The sequence below is a fragment of the Apostichopus japonicus genome, chromosome 21 (assembly GCF_037975245.1).
Source record: "Apostichopus japonicus isolate 1M-3 chromosome 21, ASM3797524v1, whole genome shotgun sequence".
In the NCBI taxonomy this organism is placed as follows: Eukaryota; Metazoa; Echinodermata; class Holothuroidea; order Aspidochirotida; family Stichopodidae; genus Apostichopus; species Apostichopus japonicus.
This window is the reverse complement of record NC_092581.1, coordinates 18,395,159-18,418,186: the sequence shown is the minus strand read 5'-3', so window position 1 is coordinate 18,418,186 and position 23,028 is coordinate 18,395,159. Positions and strand designations below refer to the sequence as shown.

At 38.2% G+C, this 23,028-nt stretch overlaps 1 protein-coding gene across 3 annotated transcripts in view; it reads right to left on the bottom strand.

Annotated features, from left to right (window-relative positions):
• The window catches only part of LOC139963274 (NADPH oxidase 2-like), a 59,004-nt gene that overhangs the window by 13,267 nt on the left and 22,709 nt on the right, over positions 1-23,028 (bottom strand). For 2 of the 3 annotated variants that reach the window (XM_071963930.1, XM_071963929.1), the window contains exon 2: positions 117-212. In XM_071963930.1, coding sequence (XP_071820031.1) covers positions 117-212 — 96 coding nt within the window. Of the gene's footprint in view, positions 1-116; positions 213-9,101; positions 9,455-23,028 lie in introns of those variants that run through there. The other variant, XM_071963931.1, reaches the window with a different exon arrangement.

Here is a 23,028-nt window from a genome sequence, read left to right as displayed (position 1 = left end):
CCCATATCAGTCACAAAATGAATGTCCCTGATCCCAGTCAGGAAAATATGGTCACCTTACAATACAACAAATCAATAAAAAGATGTTTGTTTAGTATATTATCTACTGTATCTTACCCCTGTCAGTTGCCTGATGTAGTGATATCTTGGCGCTGTCTCATAGGTAATTATCGTCTTGACAACCTGGTAGATATTCCATCCCAACCAGATAAGCTGAAATAATAAATGATTAAATGCAAGTTAGAATTAAACAGTCACCGAATAATTTCATCAGAAGAATGTATGTATGTCCTCTTCATCGTATCCATGGTGATCCGAGGACATTTTCATATCTGTTGTTGGATAATGAGACAATGCAGTAGAGAGGTATAAAATGAAAGGATCTGAACTTCTCGTCTCTTAATTATAAGAAATACTATGAAACCAGCGGTGAACAAACTGCAATACATCTTTGAATTTGTGTGGCAACTTGCCCATTTTGGAGAACATTTTACGGTGATGCAATGCAGGGTCAAATATTTCCTGATATTCCTTGTGCAAAGTGGCGCAGCTATGGGTATTGGTCAAGGGGGGCGAGAAAGGTCTGTAGGGGCGCTTTCGACACTATCTAAGCGGAGCGCCACCACAGGTTGGCGCGGGCGTACAGAAATTTTTTGAGTAAAGATACTCCATAGATTGCCGGAAATGACCCTTTCATGGCCTTGCTAATTTGCAGATAAACGAAGAATAAATAGGTGTCATCGCCAACAAAATGTAACAAATGTCAATAGGTAGATAAGAGCGCAATAAAAAGTAAATAAAGTAAAAAGTGGTAAAAAGCTGAAAAGGGCGCCAACAGTCCATTTGAGTCCGTCTGACTGTATGGACGCTCTGCCACTGCTTGTGCACTAGTTCACATGGCATTCTCACTATTCAGCTGTATATTACACTGCCATAGATGGCCAAAACAAACCTTCCAAAAGTCAGTCCCGGGGGGTGGCCTCAGATGCAATTTTGTGCAATATAGCACACTTCAACACCCACTCCCTTTTGTAAATAATTTTGCATTTTCACCTGGCCTTAGATGCAATTTGGTGCTCCAAATGAGATTTTTTTCTCATTTGGAAATGAAAAAGGGGTTTTCTGACTTGCGAAGTGGCTGAATGATACTTCCGCCCCCCATATTTTTCACTAAGGGGGCTGGCGCCCCCCCAGCCCCCCCCTGGTTCCTACGCCCTTGTTTAAAATATTCATTTTCACATATCGTTATTTGTTAGAACTTCGCGAGTCCACTTGTCAGAACTTCTGCAACCATATCACGCATATTGCAGTTTCATGAGATCACACAATAAATTACTTCTGTGTGAAAATCGCTCAAATCGATCATGGGGCAAAAGAGTTTTTGCTGCTGCTGCCCCTTCTATGTGGAACAGCTCCTTCCAGAACACAGTCCATTTCTTGCTTCATTTAAACACTCTCTCAAGACACATCTGATGAAAACTGTTTAATTCATTTTTCAGTGTTAGCCTTTTTTTTGCTTTCATTTTTGTCTTGTAATATGTTTACTGTTTTTTGGGTTTTGCTGTTGCACTGTTTGTGTCACTGCGCCATGAGCGTCTTTTTGGACGGATACCGGGGCATTATAAATGTCCATTATTTAATTTAAAACTTAATTCTCAAGTTTGTAAAAAGGTACAGAATAATGTCAATTGGAAACTAAAATGCCTGTTTGTTGAGATTTTATGATAGAAACGAGGGGATTTGACCATCATTCTTGAAACATAGCAACACGTACAGCACACTGAGCACATGTCAAACCTCACCAGTCCCTTACAACACAATGTGTAGATACTATCCCTTTGATGTCAACATTAGGGGTCAACACCAACATTCAGTCCCCAGAATTTCTGAGAAAAAAATATGATCACCTTTAATAGCCTGTTGTGATCCACTTTTCAGGACTAATTAAAGGAAAGGATACCAATAAACTTGAGGGAGAACTAAACGATATTGACACTGGTTTTCAACTATGGTAACATATAGTTTGGACTATTTTTCTCTTCAGTATAAGGTTTACAGTCTCAATTCCCAACAGAATAACCCTTTTAATGCACACTTATGTAAATATTTGAATCTAATCCATCTTGTATTGAAGTCAACAATCACAGCAGTTAATTGTTCAAATATATGAACTGAAATATGTTGTCTGTGGTTATTTCAATAAAGAATCACATATATACACCATGCAAACTAGCACACACACCATGGTCACCATTGCATATGATATTTCCTCCTTTCAGTAAGAAATCTAAAAAAAATGTTTCTTTTCTCTGATTTCGTGCAATGACACATACATATTAATTATGTGGATGAAAAACCTTATAAATGGACTAGTACGAAAAACTGGTATTCACATTTTATCAAGTGTTACCCGATTACTGTCACAAAAGTGAGAATATAAAATTAAGGTATATCTATGGTGCATTTTTGTCAACAAGAGAAACCTTTGAAGCTTCTGAATTGGGTCACACACATCAAACTTCCAATAAAATGTTTGGACCTAATTCTCAGATATCTACAATGTGGGCCTATTAAATACATATCCATATTACCCATGCCATGTTTCATTGTTTCACTGAGAAGCAAATGAGATTTTATCTGAGTTAAAGATCACCAACCAGGACACTGCCTGAAAATAATTGTCAATCATCGTCAAAACTACTTTTACCTTAACTATACTGCTCTTTCTAATTGTTTTGAAGGGAAATTTGGTTTTGCCAATCATCAGAGCCTGCATACATATAACCGTGGTTGGGCCCCCCTTCCCCCCCCCCCACACGCACTCTGTGTTCAATTTGTACTGGGAACACGTAGTCAGAGCCCACGATTTGAACCCCTCGATCGATTAAGATTGAAAAAGGGTCAGATTCAATTCTCAGAGTTAACATTGAAATGTATCCTTGCAAACTAAGCTTGGGCCTGAACCAGGACCTTTAACTTCTGCGGTTGTTTGTTACACATGTATGTAATTTGAGACATATACAAGTAGTAGGCGGCGCTTTATAGTGCTGTATACATATCCCACGCCTTATGGCTTGCACGTTTTCTGCACGTACAGGAACTGTAACTTCCTGTTGGATGATTATGATCGCAGGCCCGGTTCTAATGTAAATGGGCAGGGGATCAACATCATTGCAATGCAGAACACTTAGAGCTGGTCCGATCCAATATGTTAAAGTGGCCATATCGTGTAACCTTACTGTAGTTATTGAACAGAATGACATAAAAGCCTTTGTTCAAGTTTACGTCTGTTCCGTTTTCTACAGTTCCTATGATTCATCATTTCAAGTCGACCATGCTCATGTTTCTTTGTTCTTACAATAAGTTATTTTCTATATCAGTTTTTCACTGGCTCTTGTACAATACAGTTCAATAAAATACCTGTTTACTATAATTCTTGAGTTCTCTCATATTTGTTATCTTTCACCACATTTATACATACTGTATGTTCCTATTTCCATACACCAGTAAAGAACACTTGACATTAGAAGTATCAGCTTCCAAGAAGTTCTCACTTGATTTCAACAGAATTCATCTCACCTACAAATGACATTTTGTGATAAATCACACCAAAGGCCAGGTACCAAGGGTTAGCCCAGGTTGTGTTCTTAAAATTCTGATGTCACTTTGAGGGTTCATTAAGTTCCAGAAACCAGGAACAAGGAAGTTAACATCAACAGATCTACTGAATACAATTAATCCACCAAACAGAGATTTTTTGTACCATATATTTGTCCAATTTCTAGCATTCTGTTGGCAAATCCTGTTCACTAATTGTTTATAACAATAGGTTTAGAATTGAGGTTCCATTGATCCAAATTCTATGAGATCCCAAAGCAGGAAATTGGTCACGAATTGGTTTGAAAGTAAAGAACCATTCCTATGGGAGATTGCAGGGTAGAGGTATGGAGCAGGTCTGTTGTAAAAGAAAATACACGTCAAGGCATTAATAGTACACAGAGGCCTACGGGATGTGGTGGAGACATTATGGTACGAAGAACCATGCATGAGCTAAAAGCTTCATATGTACTGTTGGTAGATATCCAGCCATATAATAACCAAACAGATAACAAGACAGGCTTGCATGTATGATAGGACCATACAGTTGGGGTGGAGGGAGAGGAGAGGAGAGGGGAAGGGGAGGGGCGTGGGCGTGGTCTGGGTTGGTATAAGATATACAGTAGGAGAATAATCATAACTTATCAATGATGATATTTGCATCAAAATAGTTTAATTGTGATTTTTTTTTCCAATGCCACAACATGATTTACAGATAGGAAATGGAAACTGGAACAGTTTGTAATTGGGGTACACGGGATGAAGCTCTACTAAGTTACCATAAATGGGAGAAGGTGAAGTTTTTAACACAGGGCTTTAGGAAGTGGCGGAGCCAGGGGTACTGGTCAGGGGGGGGCAAGAATGGTCTGTAGGGGCGCTTTCGACACTATCTAAGCGGAGCGCCACTATAGGTTGGCGCGGAGCGTACAGAAAATTTTGAGTAAAGATACTCCCTAGATCGCAGGAAATGACCCTTTCCGGGCCTTGCTAATTTGCAGATAAACATAGAATAAATAGGTGTCATCGCCACTTTGTCAGAAAATTACCCCAACAGAATGTGACAAATGTCAATAGGTTGATGAGAGCGCAATAAAAAGTCAATAATCGCGAATAAGTAAAAAGTAGTAAAAAGCTGAAAAGGGCGCCAGCAGTCCATTTTAATCCGTCAGGGGGCATCCGCCCCCCCTGACTGTATGGAAGCTCCGCCACTGGCTTTAGGTATTGACTTTCATCCAGGTTGTTAACAGTATGAACCGGTACTTAAATTTCAAACCGATTCTTCTTTATTGCTAACTATTCACTTGTTATACTCATCAAGTCAAAGCAATATTCAAATTAAAGAAACATGTGGATGTGATTCTGATGGAAAGGATATAGGTATATTGAGTGGCCCTGAAGAAACCCCCCTTAATACACAATCATCAAATCACCACATATTACATAGGCGTAGGAGGCGGGGGTTGGGGGGCTGCAGCCCCCCAACCAAAAATGTTTGTGAAAATTCGGGCAATATGCTGAGAATTTTTCGGGCACCTACTGAAAGAAAAATAACTTGCTATGTGTTTTTCAATGGTTAAACTGATATTATTATAATCATTATTATTGTAATGAATTTCCCAATAATTCTAACCAATATGGAAGGGTAATAAGATGGCAAATGATTGTATGTTATTGCTGTGCGATGTAACAACCGACGCATGCATATATGATATGCACATTAACGTGTTGAACGGGCGCGAAGCGCGCAAAAAACTTTGGTAATATTTTTCGGGCAAGTAGTTACAGCCCCCCCCCCCCCAAATCAAATTGGGCTCCTACGCCTATGCACATATATGTGTGCTACTCATGTCATATACCATTTAATGGAATCTAGATCTGTGGTGTACTGTATGGTGTCCCAGAAGGGATTGTTTGAATTTTGCACACTTTGGTGTCTGCATGGGGGTATGACAAATAACCAATGACCAGAGGTTAAGTGTTGTAAAGTCATGTGAGATGTCCTTGACTTGAAACAAGACTGTAAACCTTCAAGTATTTATTATTATATGGAGAGTATAAATGATATTTATGATGGAATGAATCACGTAATAATAATAATATTTAATAACATTCGTAGTTCCAAGACTTTGAAACTATATGTATCTCCACCATGGTTTATGCATCCTTCAGTTAATAGTCTTGGGTATCGTATTTATTGTGCTTAACCATATTTACACTGAATCCATTATACGCTACTCTGTACAGATGTGAAATTACAATGGAGTTACTTGCAAAAGCTGTAATCAGAAGGAACCTGATTTTCAGGCATATGACGGTCTCGACAGGTCAGAATGAGCCTGGATAAATAAAAAAATAAAAAATAAAATAGCTGTGGTTTATTAAAACACTCACAGAGTACATGTATAAGTAATAAAAAAAAGTACATGCATTTCTAGGAATACCAAGTTAAGTGACTATTAACCAGTTTTATTTGGGCTATATAACAGGACAATACTGTCTGAGTTATTCTGTAATCACAGAATTATGGTTCAAGTGGTTAAGGCAATGGACTTGCAAGATGGCAGGTTCAAGTCTAGCTTATCCAGATCATTACGTTATCCTTGGGCAAGGCACTGAATCTACATTGCCTCTCTTCACCCAGGTGCACGCATAAGTGGAGACTTGTGAGGTACCTTGCAAATATAGTTGCATGCGCTGGTTTGGGGCAGAACCAGGAACAAGGAAGTAACATCATCAGATCTACTGAATACAATTAATCCACCAAACAGAGAGTTTTTGTACCATATATTTGTCCCTTTTCTAGCATTCTGTTGGCAAATCCTGTTCACTAATTGTTTATAACAATAGGATTAGAATTGAGGTCCCATTGATCCAAATTCTATGAGTTCCCAAAGCAGGAAATGAAATGGACACATGCATGTACAAGCAGGGGTGGCGATTTTTTTCAAATATTGGGGGGGGACATTTGCTTGAGTGCAGGCGCATAGCAACTTTCATCCCCAAAATGGTTCGCGCGCTTTGTGATATTTTGTATATATATATGTATAAATGTATATAGTTACTGTTTGCTACAGCCCTATTTTCCTTTTTTATCGGCAAACCAAATTTCATTACGGATGCAGTCCGTCTAGCTAATTCATTTCGAAGAAAGTAAAAACAACTTTCGGGAAAGTCGGTGACGTTTTTTTGTGATATACAAATTGTGACACAAGGAATTTGCCAAGGAAGGGGTGAACGGTAAAGGCAAACTATCTAATCGTAGCACCACCATGGGTAGGCGCGAAGTGTAAAAGAAAATTTTAGCCGAAATTAATGCCTCCCAGATCGCTGGAAATGGCACTTCCCAGGCCTTGTAAGTTGCATCTATGCATTATCTATTTTGAAATTAAAAACGATATCATCAAAAAAATACAAAAAATATGCTCAAGGGGGGGAGGAGGCGGTTGCCCCGTCCCCCCCCCCTTGGCTAAGTGCCTGCGGTTAGAAATCTTGTAGGAAACAGGCCAAATGGAAACCCAGTGAACCATATCGATGTGGATCATATATGATTGTACGTACTTACACTCATACACAAGAGATGTACAGACATCATGATAATAATCATGAGGTACAACTTGCTATACGGTCACAGGTCACAGAAACGACCACGAAGTGTCATTTAATGCAGCATGTGTTGGATAAAGGTTTTGGCCGCCATGCACGTATACTATGATTTGGATAAATAATCTCACGCATTATTTTCTATTTAAAGCCACAAAAAAAAGCTATGTATTGAGTGGCCCTGAGTGAGTGAATGTATTGAGTGGCCCTGAAGAAACCACCCCTAATACACAATCATCAAATTGCCACACATATATTTGTGCTACCCAGCCGGCCATTGCATACAATAATACTGAATTACATGATCTCTGGAATGTTTGCTTTCATGAATTAAAATAGCAACAAGAGAACTATCTAAAAGTACGACATATATGCCACGCATGCATGCATGCTTGCTACCATGCATGCTTGGAATACCTTCCAAAGAAATTAAAGTCCTCTTGCTGACATGTGTTTATATGTGATTTAAAGTAGCTACAGGGAAAAAGAAATATCTCAGATTCCTACAACTTCTCAAGGTTTTTCCACCACTTGAACCCTGCACCAGGGCTTTAATTGCAATAAATCCATTGAAACTGATTTTCTCTCTCAGTCTCTCTCTCTCATGCACTATGTCCTATAAACTTAAACTCACACAGATCGAGAGAACAAGGAATATTTGTATCCACAAGAGCCCTAAATTTGACGGTGACTTTTGACAGGTGCGTCTTTGCACTTCCAAAATGTCTGCCCGCCATGCAAACTGTTTGCTTGCTCCCTATTGCTGCCCTTCGACCCCGCCCCCCACCCCCTACTTTTAGTGCCATGCACCACTGTAAGCAACTTGATGGGCTAGCCAGCTAGATTATGTTACATATTTATGAATACTAATTAAACATATAACCAGCTTTTGCCACAGAAAGACATTATTTCAGGTCAGATAATATTCCAGGTTTAATTGATCAAAATCTTTGATTAATTGTACATCCATCTGGCCAATAATTTCATGTAAATGTACCCCTTCTTAATACCCCTTGGAATAGTGGCCACTGACACAACATCAAAGTGGCCATGGCTCATACACCTATAGCTCCAGGGGTGTTGAGACCCAAGTGAGTAGCTTAATTAGGTCAGCTGTTTTGCCCAGAAATATGCAATAGAAAGTTGAACAATGCTCAGTCCAGTTCAAACTTCAGAAAGCATTTAACTGCCATCATCATAACATTTGCTCCTCTTAGTCTTTATGCCTACATAATTGTCTGATCAGTGAACCCTTGGAACACACTGTTTTTGAATAATTGTGATGAACCATAATCTCCAGCAGCTAGAGTACTTTTGAAAACAGTTATCAAATCATGTCATGGTTCTAAATTTGGAGGGTTATTCTGATGACATTTTAGTACACTATGAAAATGAGAATACCCTTATTAATAGTAAATACTTTCTACTCTTTATGCCTTACTTCCCTGGGCACCCTCCAATTTTCCCAGGCCCTCATTTGATCCCAGGCTCAGGGTTACAGTCTACCTGAGCCCTCTCGTCAGGCATAGTACAATTAAGTTGAGCTTTAAAAATGTGTCGCTGTTGGATTGTGTAAATATTGAAGGCCTCAGCGTTAGACTGGCCTAACGCACGATCTTGCCTGGGCTATATGTGTATGCTCACATTTTACACACGCTTATTGGGCCCAATATACAGGCACTGGTTAACGCCTTACATATGTAGGCTGGAAACCTACACATTTACAATAATTTCACAATAATTACCGTCAGCAAGTTCTTGAATAGCATCAATATTGAACGCACGCACGCAAATGTTTACCGGTTTACCGCAGCACTAGTCATACATTACCTAAGTTGAGAAAAACATTGACGTGGTCATAAATACTGTCAGATCTCGAGTAAGATGGTTTTCTATCGTACTTACCACAATGAACCACTTCAGTCCTTCGTTGATTATTCTGTCACTCATCTTGGTAAAAGTTTCAAGTTATAAAATTCAATGTTTTATTATGGACGCAATTCTGGACAACAAAAAACACTGTTAGAAGTTGGCGTTGTAGTTACACACTATATCTGGGTAGCTTCAACTAAAACGACTAATCAACAATTCAGTTCTTTAGATAAAATGATTTTCAGTGGTGCAGTCTTCCGTGTCATCCACTTTAGGATTGTCGCGACGAAATACGTAGAAAGCAGCAAGACCGAGTATTGTTTGGGTCATTTGAAGCTTGCCTATTACGCTCTAAGTTTATGTACGCTTCTTCCTGTGAAGGGAAGTAGTGATTACAAAAATGAAACGGCAAAGTTAGAAGTTCTACAGCAGCTAGACTCGTCCAAAGTTTGGTTGGGGGGGGGGGAGTAATCTGGTAAACTCAAGTCATCCTTGGCACTCTCTTGTTAAAAAAAAACATGAGACTTCAACCAATACTATATTTTAAATATATTGACCTCAATTAAAGACAAACATGCGATGAACGTTAACATCTGAAATGAAAAATTACGTATTTTTTAATTGGACTTTTCCATTATAAGCTTCACTTAGAGCACTTTTGGCGGTTAGTATAGATCTCGTAAAAACGGTACATTTTCACATTTTGGAAAGTTTGAGCGAGAGGTGCTAAGTACAAAAGTTTCTAATATTGTCAGTGTGCACAAACCATTTATGAAACTATCCGTGGGATTATAAAATAAATAAATCGTTTATCTTGTTTTTGCGGAAGGACTATAGGGAAGCACACAGGCTCTCGAAACTGGGAACTCGGGAGACTAGCATCATATACGCGTTCCGTGACATATACCGAATATACTACATACAGAAAAACACACGCCATTGGCATTGGCAAACACACCTTGATATTGCTAGGCCAATGACATCCTGAATTGACCTATATGACTATATTTAGTCAACATAATAACTCGATCAAAATAGGGTTAGCCACCAACTAAGAATGCGTTTTACGATATGATTATGCATGAATGCACCAGCGCCTTTTGTTGTGATTTTGCTGTTAAGCCGTCAAAATGCTAAGATCTTTTTCGTAACTATAGCAATTTTCAACAAAATGTTGGTGTGTTAATAATTCTCAAAATCTCATAAGTGAGAAATTCAACATTTTGCTGCAAAATGACAACAATTATTATTTATGAATTGCCATCAATTAATGTAACAATTTTGCAGCAAAATGAAAAATTTATCACTTTTATATTAAACATTTTGTAAGAAAATTATGAATTTAGCTCACAGCAAAGATTCATAATTAGTCGTTTTTGTTGTTGCTGTTGTTTTTGTTTTAATTGTTTTATTAATAGTTCATGACCACTATAGGTACGGTTGTACGCTATCTTGCCTGCACTTGACAGATTGAGGAAATGAGTCATGCGCAGTAGGAGATAGTGATGTCATCGAGCATGACCTCGCTTGATTTCACAGTTGAAATGTTTGTCTTCACTGCTACTGTACAACGTTGTCGCAAACTTTTTTGTTTTTCTTTTTTTGAGAATGTTCATCTTTCTCTGCAAACAAATGATCTGTACATTTAAGAGCAATATGATGACATTTTTAAGTTTCTTTCCATTATAATTACATTCATGCAGGCTCTGCGTTTGTTCGATACATTCATTACATTTCTTCAACATAAGACATGAAATCATGCATGGCAGGGCGCAACCACCTTTTGTACTCGGGGGGGGGGGGGGAGTAAGATGCCAAGTCGTCCAGGAGAGGGGTGTTAAGGAGAGGACATATGTTCTCTTCCCTAAATTTGAAAAACTTTGGTATATTTGAGGGTGCTTAGATGCAGAACCATGTTATCTTTTGCAAATTTGGAAACCGAATGAAGAATTGTCAATTGTTTATATAGTTGTACCGCATAAACATGCCCCCCCCCCCGACCTCACCGACGCCGAAAATGAAAATGTACGAGGTTGCGCCTCTGATTCCTGGTGAGGGATCCGTTTTAGCCAAGTGCTTGATAAACGCAATTTACAACAATAAAACAGATCTTATGATGAAATCGATTCTGGATAACGGAATATCCATTCAGAGACAAAAGATCATTTTCATGTCAATCAAATGAGGGCGCTTGAACTGATGCCTACTGGATTGATGGTTAAAGCCTATACATATACATATTTCACATTTATATGTCTTAACATTCGATTTACATATTATTAATATTAAGCTATACTACTTCCAACTCTGACGGAATTTATGGTTATTCACTAGTTTTTGTGAAGATTATAATACGGTTAAACCATTAACTACCATACACCAGGGAGTTGGATCACAATCAACGGGGTCTGTAATGTCATCTGGGCAAAAAAACGAACATCACAGAGTAGAGTACGACCTTACCTGCACTTTTGTTCAACGCTCGCATAATGACGTCATAATTATTTATACATAGCAACCGGTGTTGGTGTGTTTTTCAATCAACCATGACTTTAGCTTAATTGTTATGCCTCATAATACAGCACTGTGTAAATATTACCGGTAAGCTGTACGATTGAATAAAGAAATAAGCGGATCCTGTTTACTATAAATAGGCTGCTGTTACAAACAAAAAATGGAGAGAAAACAAATTTGGGAATGGGGAAAGAAAAGGGGGAAAAATAAAACCGATCTGAAAGAACTTCATAAGAGTTCAATAATGAAAAAGGAAAGAAAAAGTTACTCATGTGTGTATAAATTAGTATAGGAGTGGTACGATATTTAAAATGTTTACATTGATTTACTTGAGTTTATAGGTATAGGTATATATATAATGACTTATTTGCATTGATCTGAAACTTCTCAACTATTTCGTCGCCTTGAACAAACCGTATGATATACAGCTTTCGTCATGTATTGTTGCCAGGAACAATGATTGCGTGCAAAGTTATTTTGCACACGGGGTTGAATACCCGCAACGTCGACGGTCCGTAAACGCGCACCAAACGTGCGTCGCGGCAGTTTTCCAGACGTTCGAAAAATATATTGACAGTTTCTGCAGCTTGCCGACGGATATCGATAAAGATATCTTTAGTCTCAAATTACATGTTCAATACATCCCTTGCATTAATTCTGAGCGGCGGGGCCGGACCAAGGTGTGCGTCGTGGTTCTGTCCCAATGGTATAGGTCATGGATCGTTGATCCCAAAACTCTGCTTTATATTACCGCGCTTCTGTCATTATTTTCATTGATCCATACATTTTATGATCATCGCCCCAGAGAGAGGGGGAGTGGGGAAGTGGGGAGTGGGTGGGTGTTGCATAAGGGATTCAAACTTGTAGGAGTGTAAGTCCCATCAGCACATGTTCGTGTACATTCGCTATACATTCGATTCCTTTACGAGGACGCTTTTCACTTTTGCCCATAACATGTTGAAGCACTTAACATGTTGCGCAAGTATATGATCCGGGTCGTCTGTGGCAGAGAACAGCTCTGGACAAGATGTTATATCGAGTTTTTAGACCATAAGAACTAAATCTGAAAAAAAACCTTTATAGTTATACATTACACAACAGTTCAATTTATCGGTATATGCCTGCATGCATGCTACATATACGCAGCCGTATAAGGCGGTCAGATGGGGTCGGGTTGGGTGGGTATTTTCTCTTACAGGAGAGGAAAATTCGCTAAAGCAAATCCATGTTTACAATTATATACATTTTCAATATTATATCATGACTTTGATATACCATCGGTGATAGGATCCTTTATGAGTAAAATGAGTACAACATACTTCCTGCACATTCGATATATAGGCAGCAAGATGAACAACTGTTGCTGTGTTGGTTCTCGAAAAGGCCAGTGTAGAACCGACTCCGTCCAACTTGAACCCTCCTAATCCTCTACCCAGATATTCTGCGCATCGATGGTTATTCGCGACACATGACGTATAGCCTATAAATTTGATGATCTATTCCGATAATTATCCCGTCTTTTCCCACCATTCTTATGATTTCAGGGGAATTTTATGCCCTGTCACGAATTTTGGTCATTTGTACTTCATATATAGGTTTTGCAATAGTCATGATTTTACTTTTTTTGTACAGTGTACACTACCCTTTAAAGACAACGATATGCGCGTCACTGCAAGCGTCCTTTCTTTTCATATTTTCCCCATATTAAATCGTGTTTTGTTCGTTCGGTGAATAATACTTAAGGGATACAATATGTTCATATTTCGACCTATTGTAAACTTCTATTCGAAATTCCTGAAGTACGGTACCTGTACAAATGCTCCAATAAACAAATACTATACAACGTACCACAATAGCATGATATAGCATTATTGGTTGGCACGTAAACAGCCCAGGTCTTTCATTTGTTTACCAATTGTCTGTCACTTCGTTCTGTCTTTGTAAAGGCGGTGTTACACTTTTTCGACGCAATGCGTCAGCATGTGAATATATATATATATATTTCAATGGAGAGACTGATTAGTCGGTCACGTTATATGTTATTCCGTTTATGGAATGGTTCAGTTGGGAATCTGCGCGGGGAATTCTTGCGAGGAGTTATAAGCCGCTTCAGTTGAAGGTTGTTAAATTTCTCTGCTTGTTAAGAAATTGCTTTTCCAGTTTTTCAAGGGTTTAGTATTCAGAATAAGACGTGTCTGTTCGCCGCAGAGTTGGTGTAAGATATTTCAATAGGCTGGGGCCGTGTGTGGGGGAGGCGGGTGTACAGACATCGATGAGTAGTGTGCTTGTTATCTGACTTTGATTTGAGGAGGAAAACCCACAAAGTCAACTGAGCACTTCTCGACAAAATGGATTTCTGTACCACAAGTTCCAGTATGTGAATGGATCTTAGCAATATAGCACTTTTTCATTTCAAGACTTGTAACAAAAGGACATTCTTTCATTGCAAACATGGAAACCGGTACTTTTGATGAATAAAAAGATGCACCTCTAATTTATGAAAAGGGAGACTTTTTAGTTTTTCCACAAAACTGAGGGCCCCCCTAACTCCCCCCCCCCTCCCCGCACCATCTATTCCACCGCACCTGTTCCACTGCATTCATTAACACTAGTTGGAAGAGTGTGATTTTGTCAGCTATGTCGGAAGGGTATATTGTTTGAGCTTATACGCACATATATCACTACAAGATCCCACTTCAAAGAAATATAGTTCTCACGATAGCACATAAGGAAATAGAGTCTTCTATTACACACACCGGAGCTATCAACTAGGCCTATCTATGGATGGTTTTGTCAGTAGCTGGTTACGTTGTCTTTGTTTTAGCAGTTTTGTGGTATTTTAAGTGCGGCTGTTTTGATAATGTCGAAGCTTAAAGGTCATTTGAGCTCAGCAAGTCTTTCTATAGGCGAATTGTACCATGTCCCTAGCCCAAACTTACAGTAATGTTCTGCGATATCCCGTATGGCAAGCCGTTTTAACATTTACCTCTCTATTCTACTTAAGTAGAATTAATTGCACTTAAGTAGAATACAATTAAGCTTAAGTGAAATGAATTGCACTTAAGTAGAATACAATTAAGCTTAAGTAAAATGAATTGCACTTAAGTAGAATTGCATTTTACTTAAGTTTAATTGTATTCCACTTAAGTAAAATTACCACTTTCTTTTAAGCTTAAGTTAAATTCAATTTCACTTAAGCTTAATTATATTCTACTTAAGTAAAATACAATTCTACTTAAGTAAAATTTAATTTAGCTTAAGTAAAAGTGTCATTCTTTTTCACTTAAGCTAAATGCATTTTACTTAAGTAAAATTGTATTTTACTTAAGTAGAATACAATTAAGCTTAAGTGAAATTCAATTTAACTTAAGCTAAATTGTATTCTACTTAAGTAGAATTGTATTTTACTTAAGTAGAATACAATTGCATTTTACTTAAGTAAAATACAATTCTACTTAAGTAAAATACAATTTAGCTTAAGTGGAATTGAAGGATATGGCAAGCCGTTATAACATTTACCTCGTGCGGAGAAGTGGTTGGTCTGGGGGCAATGTTTACATGCATGGTACCATGCCTTGTGATACTTCTAGTATACTAGTACCACTGATTGGGTATGTCGTGTTGTAGTCGTTCCCTTGCCCTCAAAAGTGCTTTTCCAACTGCATCAGCAACAGTTTGCAACGATTTATTGGCTGGCTGCATTTACCAAATGTCTAACGTTCAGACTCAGTGATAAACAAAGCTTTGCTTCATTTGCTAAGTATGGTGTTATGTTCGTATATACACAACGAAAGCTGGATAAGTATCACAGAATGGGGGAATGGCCGCAAATGGTTACGTAACTAGTACGTCTTGAACGTAACTCTATAGGTCTCGCATCACAATTAATTGTTCCATTGACTTACACACTAAACTCATCACTTTCAAGACCTGCCAAAGCATAGATAGAAGTTTTCATCTGGTATATCCTACCCACCACACGATAGCTGTGTTCTAGTGGCCTATCATGGCACTTGCAAACTTCCATATCATGACCGTTTAGATTATGAGCTAGAAGAGGAGCAAGTTTATCACACTGAACCCTTCCATATGCTCGTTCGGGGTAATATCAACATTTAACCAAAGATTTTTAAAATGGTTTATATCACCTTCGATCCTCCCTATTTTCACACCATCTGTACTTAAAATTATGCTCTTTCATATAAAGGCAGAAAAAACGATGACAGTAAATGATAACATGCTTAAGGAAGCTTTACGTTAGGTACTTTTACCTCTTTTCTGACAATGGTAAACCTATTGAGCGGATGAACACGTGGTGAGGTACCTATAATAGTATACAGAGTCGGACTTTGCGGCAAGTACAGTGACGCAATGAGTAGCATACACTGATTGACCAATCACATTTTACTTAAGTTAAATTGCATTTTACTTAAGTGAAATAGATTGACCAATCACATTTCACTTAAGCGTAATTCTATTTCACTTAAGTAAAATGCAATTTAGCTTAAGTGAAATTGAAAAGCCATTTTGCTTAAGTAGAATAGCATTTTACTTAAGTAGAATTGAATTTTACTTAAGCAGAATTGCATTTTACTTAAGTAGAATTGAATTTTACTTAAGCAGAATTGTATTTTACTTAAGTAGAATTGTATTTTACTTAAGTAAAATACGATGTAGACAAAAACCGTTTGAACTTAAGCTAATATGAATTCCACTTAAGTGGAATACAATTAAGCTTAAGTAAAATGCAATTCTACTTAAGTGCAATTCATTTCACTTAAGCTTAATTGTATTCTACTTAAGTGGAATTAATTCTACTTAAGTAGAATAGAGAGGTAAATGTTAAAACGGCTTGCCATAATCCCGAGCTCCTCACTGGCTGTTCACACTCCTATGTTGCCGTTGGAATGTAATTTATAGAGGGAGTGAGCGATACTTTAAAAACAGCGGCCAGTTCTCTGCGAGTCTAATAGGTCATCAGTATATATTAGTCTCAACATTTCTAGAAAATCAGATAATTGTCACTGATGACTGATGCGTTTATTGAACAGTTTTCTGCCACCCTCGAAAAGCATTCTGTCTCATTGAAACATTTAATTGTCTCCATATTGATACGGGAACCAATTAGTCAATGTCTGTGAAATATTTGGAAAGTCGAAACCACCAGGAAAGTCTTTTTGAAAGCAAACGCTAAAATTTGAAGTCGAAAATGATGTCTTATCCTAATGAAATATTGTTAGAATTCTTTACGGGATGTTTGGGGGCCGAATCCTCGTAACATATTGGATTGTGTTGGTAGTCTGGGAACGTTACGTAACTCCTTCAAACAAGGTTCACTGTCACTTCCGCAAGGTATCAATTACTGGTTCAGCGAGTCACAATACCGGAAGTACACACTGACCTTCTCAAGGACGAAGTACCAAACTGATGGTCAGTCTGGCGCAGTTATGCAAAGCGTTGGTCAGATTGACGTAGAGTAGGAAGAATCTCTATAGACAGCTAACAAAAGGAAACGAATGCATCTATAGATTAATCACTTCCCTGGTGATTAATAAAACAGTCGTGAAACTACAAAATAACCACACTGAAATTTAAACAGATGGTTGACAGATGAATTTTATAGCTTTTTGAAACGTCACTATGGAAGTATCCGACTTTAAAATATTGTAGATTAATGTGATAAAAACAACAACAGACGCAAGGCTCAGTAACTGAAATCCGTCAATTTCAAGATTAATGTAATCAGATGATACAGCATTGCACAGCAAATATACAAATCACAATAAATAAAAACTGCATGTTTCCGTAACACTATGATGAATAAGGAGACGGTTAGTAAACAAACCTTCCTAATTATCAGATGCAGTCGTGGATTCCCTTTCATCGAAATCGAATACAACAAAAACAAAGTCATCTCTGACGTCACGGACATGACGTATTGAGCGCGCACGACAAAAAAAAAAGGTAACTAGAACTGAACTTGCATGCAAATACGCAGTATTGTAATGCGCGTGGAGTGCTTGCAGTATTAGGAAGAACTTTGCAAATACGTAATATTGTAGGGTTTGCAGTATTAGGAAGAACCGTTTTCGGTTGTTCATGGTGATATTATTTAGGCGGGCAACACACCATGCAGGGAGTATAGTCATGATGCAGGCACCACTGATCTGTACACTATCTGTACAGATCAGTGGTAGGCACCTACAAAGTGAGGGCGCTTGTGAGCTCTGTGACACAGAGCCGCCGCCGGACAGGCTCAGATAAAGTTGGCTGCTCAGCTAGACTCTAAACCTGCATATGTACAGAGACTATATGATACTTTAAGTTTCAGTGTGCAGCTGAAAATTTTAGTTTCAGCGTCCAGTCATGTAGGTATCGTTCGCTTGGCCAGTAATATCAATATTGTAGCGCGAACAGTAATGTCCCTTTTGGCGAGTACTTTAGTCATTCGGCTGCAGTAAATGTTGCCGAATAACAAGTACGCCGTTAATAAAAGTCGTTCTGCTGCTGTAAAGACTGCCGCATAATGAGTCAGATTTACGTTAGTCCTTATTTAAAAATAATATTGAAGCATAATTAGTGTTTTCTTTCTAGAGTCATTATATGTGACTGTCAATATTGCCGAATAATGACTACGATTTTTCTTGAAATGATGCCGGTGGCAGTAAAAACTGCAAAATAAAGACAATATGATTTTTGTCCGAAATGGCGACCTTTCTGTGACAGCTGATAGACTCCCCAATAAAAATTCAAGCCTAGGTCATTTTGCTGTGTATTAAGACCTCACATAATGACTTGTAATTGTTTATTTCATTATGTGACACAAAATGTACTACTGTAGAAGGAGTAAAAGCTGCATAAAAAGTTATTGAATAATGTCCGTGTTGGCGTTCCATACGTCGTACCTTCAGGGGGAAAAAAAATTCTTTGATAAGTGAGGGCGCCCATTAAAAAAACAAAATAAATACAGAGCGGTATAAAGTGGCACGTTCTGCTTCTCAGAAGTATTCTCATCCATTTTGGAATGCTAGATTGGACAATAAGCTATTCACTGGTGTGCGTAGATATAAATTTAGCCTGGCAGAAAAATGCTTCTTGAGCATGGGTGACCATTATCAACTTATAACTGGCTTTCTAACATATTTGCCAATATTGGGCAATAGTGGTGCCTTTAACATAAAATAAAGGTATTTACAAATGTTTTCTTAGCATATTAAAGCTAAGATAGAAATTAAATGCAGCAAAACGCTAAGGTGCAGGCTTTATGTTTTCGGCGTGCGTCGTTGCAAGGCATTATGCAATAATTTTGATATCGTTTTACTGATAGAAATGATAACATTTTCCTCTTGTTTTTGTTATAAGTAATTTAATTGCACAGTGTTATGCAAGGATTATTATTATTTATGTCAATCTTTATGTGTTTCGTTTCGATTTTAAATATGCTCTTTGTCTCGATATACAAGCGAGGAGCTATTATGTTGATAAAGATCTTTCTTATAGCCTCTTGTGTTGTGTATGTAGACCTATAGACTAAGGTGACCATATTCTCCGATTCCATTAAATGAAGTCCATAAATAGTATATGAGAAAAATTCGAGAAGTCTTTGTAAGTGTTCTTTTGCTCTTTAGGTTACAGAAACTAGAATTTATATATCGTAAATATTTATTTCAAGACACGGCTCCATAATGCTCCTTTCATTTCAATTACACGCTTTGTCTTCATTTCAACGGGTCACTCTACTGTTTTGGGGTTGTAAACTCTATACACAGCTGCGAAACGACAGGGCTTGGCGGAGAGAAGGTAAACTGTGCTGAAGTGGAACGCTTGCCTGACCATGGAGTATCTTCATTACCTGACATACGCAAACTAACAATATTCAAAACGTCTTTTGAATGGTTTCGTAGGAGTCAAGAATATAACAGAACACCATTTTTCAATCTTAACTTTGTCGAGCTTCGTTTGCGTTGAGTGGCTTCCCCCAGCTATTAGCTTAAACGGGTTAAACGGACAGAATATGCATATTACACCTATTACAAGAACATCTTAGTGTACATAGTATATATTAACATCAACTCTGTTCAATGTGTCTCTTTCGAGATGCGGTTTTAGGAATAACAAACTGGTTTCGAGTTGGTTAGCATCATGTTTGATCTCTAGAGAAAGGCAAAATATGGCACCAAACAGAACTATTGTTCGATACAGGTGACAAACGCCTACAGTGGAATTACGACCTTCCTTACCGGTTTCGAACCTCTGGACATACAATCAGCGTCCATATATGCCTATAGTGGTTAGCGTGTCCGCATATAAATTAAGTCTAAAAGCAAGGCTATGATAATAACTCCTTTAATTATTAATGATAGGACGACTTTTATCAAAACTGGCTGGTAATATATATATATATATATATATATATATATATATATATATATATATATATATATATATATATATATATATATATATATATATATATATATATATATATATATATATATATATATATATATATATATATATATATATATATAGCTAAATGTATACTTCGGTCGACATTCCATGGTAGCCAATTCGTGGACTTCTACATTACGTCGACAATTTAGTGTCCACGTTTTGTTTGAGCAATATTTTGCGACCATTCATATAGTTACCTATATCACACAATGGAAATATATTTCCTTATTCCGGAGAGCGCCATCTACTGTTAGATGGTACTTCCAGAAGTTATGTTGTAGAAAAAACAAATATTTTCTCAACTTATATCTGGAGATGCATATTTTAAGCATTTTTATTACAGGTGTTGCATAAGAGGCAATATTAATTCTCTGTTATCAACTGGGTTTATATAAATGTATTTGGAAGGTTTCAGTATGGTTATTTAAAGATTAACTTTCACTGCCTTGCAATTGTTTTAAATTGAACAAGCTAACTTAAAAGAAAGGTTATGTTTTGATTTTCATAATATAAATATTTTCATTTCTCTTCTCTGTTAAGTGACAGTGCATGCTGGGTCTTAATGTCAGCTACTCTAGGCAACAGGTCATGAGTGCAAAGTTACTTGGCAGTAAGGGATATATTTCTTATTTATCAGTGTGATCTAACACTCCGATATCACAGGGGTGAGCCAAAAACAGCACTCTAGAAAGAACTCCAGCCAGAATAAGCAGACTGCTTCAAAACCCGGTGTTGCATACGATATAATCTGCATTGTCCCCAATATTGTCGACTGCCAATTTTCTTAGATCTCTTGTACTGACATCCTGATGGCATAGTTCCTCAAAGAGACTTTTAATCTTCCTTATCAAGATTGAATACTATAATGAGATTGGAACACCCTTCTCTATGGGCATATACGCATGATTTCCTTTGGAAAAAGTTTGAATGTGTACCCCCGCGTGTTAACGCAGCATGTCTCGTGTACGTGGTGTAAGGGGTTCTGAGGATGGTACATTCCCCCTCAGAGCCTGGAGATTTTTCAAACATGAAAACCCACATGGAGCCACGTGGTGCACAATATTTACACTTTTTCGAAACAAAACATGTTAAAAGTTGGTTACGTTGCAATTTACTAGTCGGGGGGGGGGGGTGCTGTGTGCATGTCATAAGTCAAAAACTGGAAATTTTAGAAAGACCCCCTATCATACACAATTTATATAAAAAAAAGGCTAAGTGGACACCAATCAAGGCCCAAAAAGTGTATATCTCTAACCGACTATAGCAAAAAATACAGGTGAAGGAATGGCAAAGGGGTTCCATTCATCAACTCAATTACACGTGTTTTCACAGATATATATCCTCCATCACATGGTCCAGTTTTTAATATAGTCAGTGGCGTAGGAAGGTACTTTTGAGTGGGGGGGGGGGGCTGAAGACTGATGGCCGGCCTGGGGAGGGGTCCAAGGGGAGGGGGTGTCCCCCTCCCCTTTGGAATTTTTTGGCATTTCCAGGGGCCTCAGATGCAATTTGGTGCAATGTAGCACACTTCAACACCCACTCCATTTTGTTAATAATTTTGCATTTTCACCTGGCCTTATAGATGCAATTTGGTACTCCAAATGAGATTTTTTTCTCATTTGGAAATGCAAAAGGGGTTTTCTGACTTGCGAAGCGGGGGGGGGGGGGTGGCGGAATGATATTTCCGCCCCTCCATATTTTTCACTGGGGGGGGCTGGCGCCCCCAGCCCCCCGGTTCCTACGCCCTTGAATATAGTAAAGTACACTAGCCTTTGGGCACAAAATTGGCTGCCGGATACGCAACTGAAGACTTAATAGATGCAACAAAATGACATTAAAACTGGTCATGTGAGGTGAACTATATAACGTACGTTAATTGTTACGTAAACTCACCGGAATAAGTGTGAATTCCACCAAGTCCCATGCAAATATATCGAAGACTGCATGACATAACGCGTAAAATAAGGGCAGCAAGGCGCGACTCATTGACAAGGTACTGCCATTATCGAGACCTCAATTGTTGTAACTGAATCACTAATTATAAAGACAACTTGAAAGGTAACGAACGAAAATATCAGTCAAGGGAGAGAATCTCACACGTTTTCTCAACTTTCAAATAGAACATAATAGTTCGCTTACAAATAGCGCTTGGATTGAAACACACGTGCCTGCTTAACGTTTAATATTTGAACAAGCGACTTTTTTTCTCTCTCTTTACGGTGGCCGATATGAATCATAGCTATGGGAACAAGTGTCAAGTCATGAAAATTAGGCCGATGGAAATACCAGCTTCTGTGGGACCAAGCATGCATACACAACCCATCAGAGAATCCCGATGGATGACCTGCAATCCGGCTATATAATGTTAGTGGAAGCCTAGGGAAGGCCATGTCACTTCCCAAAGAAGATCTCTCTTTGTTGGGGGAGGGTGGGTCCATTAATTCCCACAAATAGGCCAAGATGACCAGTATCCAGTTTATTCATTCATTCCGTGACGCTTTAATATTCACTGCACGGAACGTTTAGGACTCGGTGGAATCATGAAACGACAATAATGTTTGTTATTTAGTGGTGAAGAGTGTGGTCTGGATTGACGGGCTTAAGGAGTGTATATGTTATGACGGTTTTTGTTGTTGTTATTAATCTCCCACGACGCAAAGAATTTGCGGTCATCTATATGGGAGGTGTTGGGACTGAGTGGGGTGGAGGATATAGGAGAAGGAGGGGGTTGGGGGTGGGGGAGGGGTTCGGCCAGACTCATGTACGTCAAACATTGCTTGAATACGTCACTGTTGATAAACTGTGTTGCTCCGTTACAGCTCGTGTACTATACAAGGATAAGTGGCGGCGAAGTGATTTGTTTGTATATAAATATTTTTTTATTTACCTAAATGTTGCTTTAGCAGAAGAAAGAAACGCTTATAAATTGAAAGAGTGTATCGAATGTGTAGCAAACACTGATTTTATTCAAGGAATGAATTAAAGAGAGAAA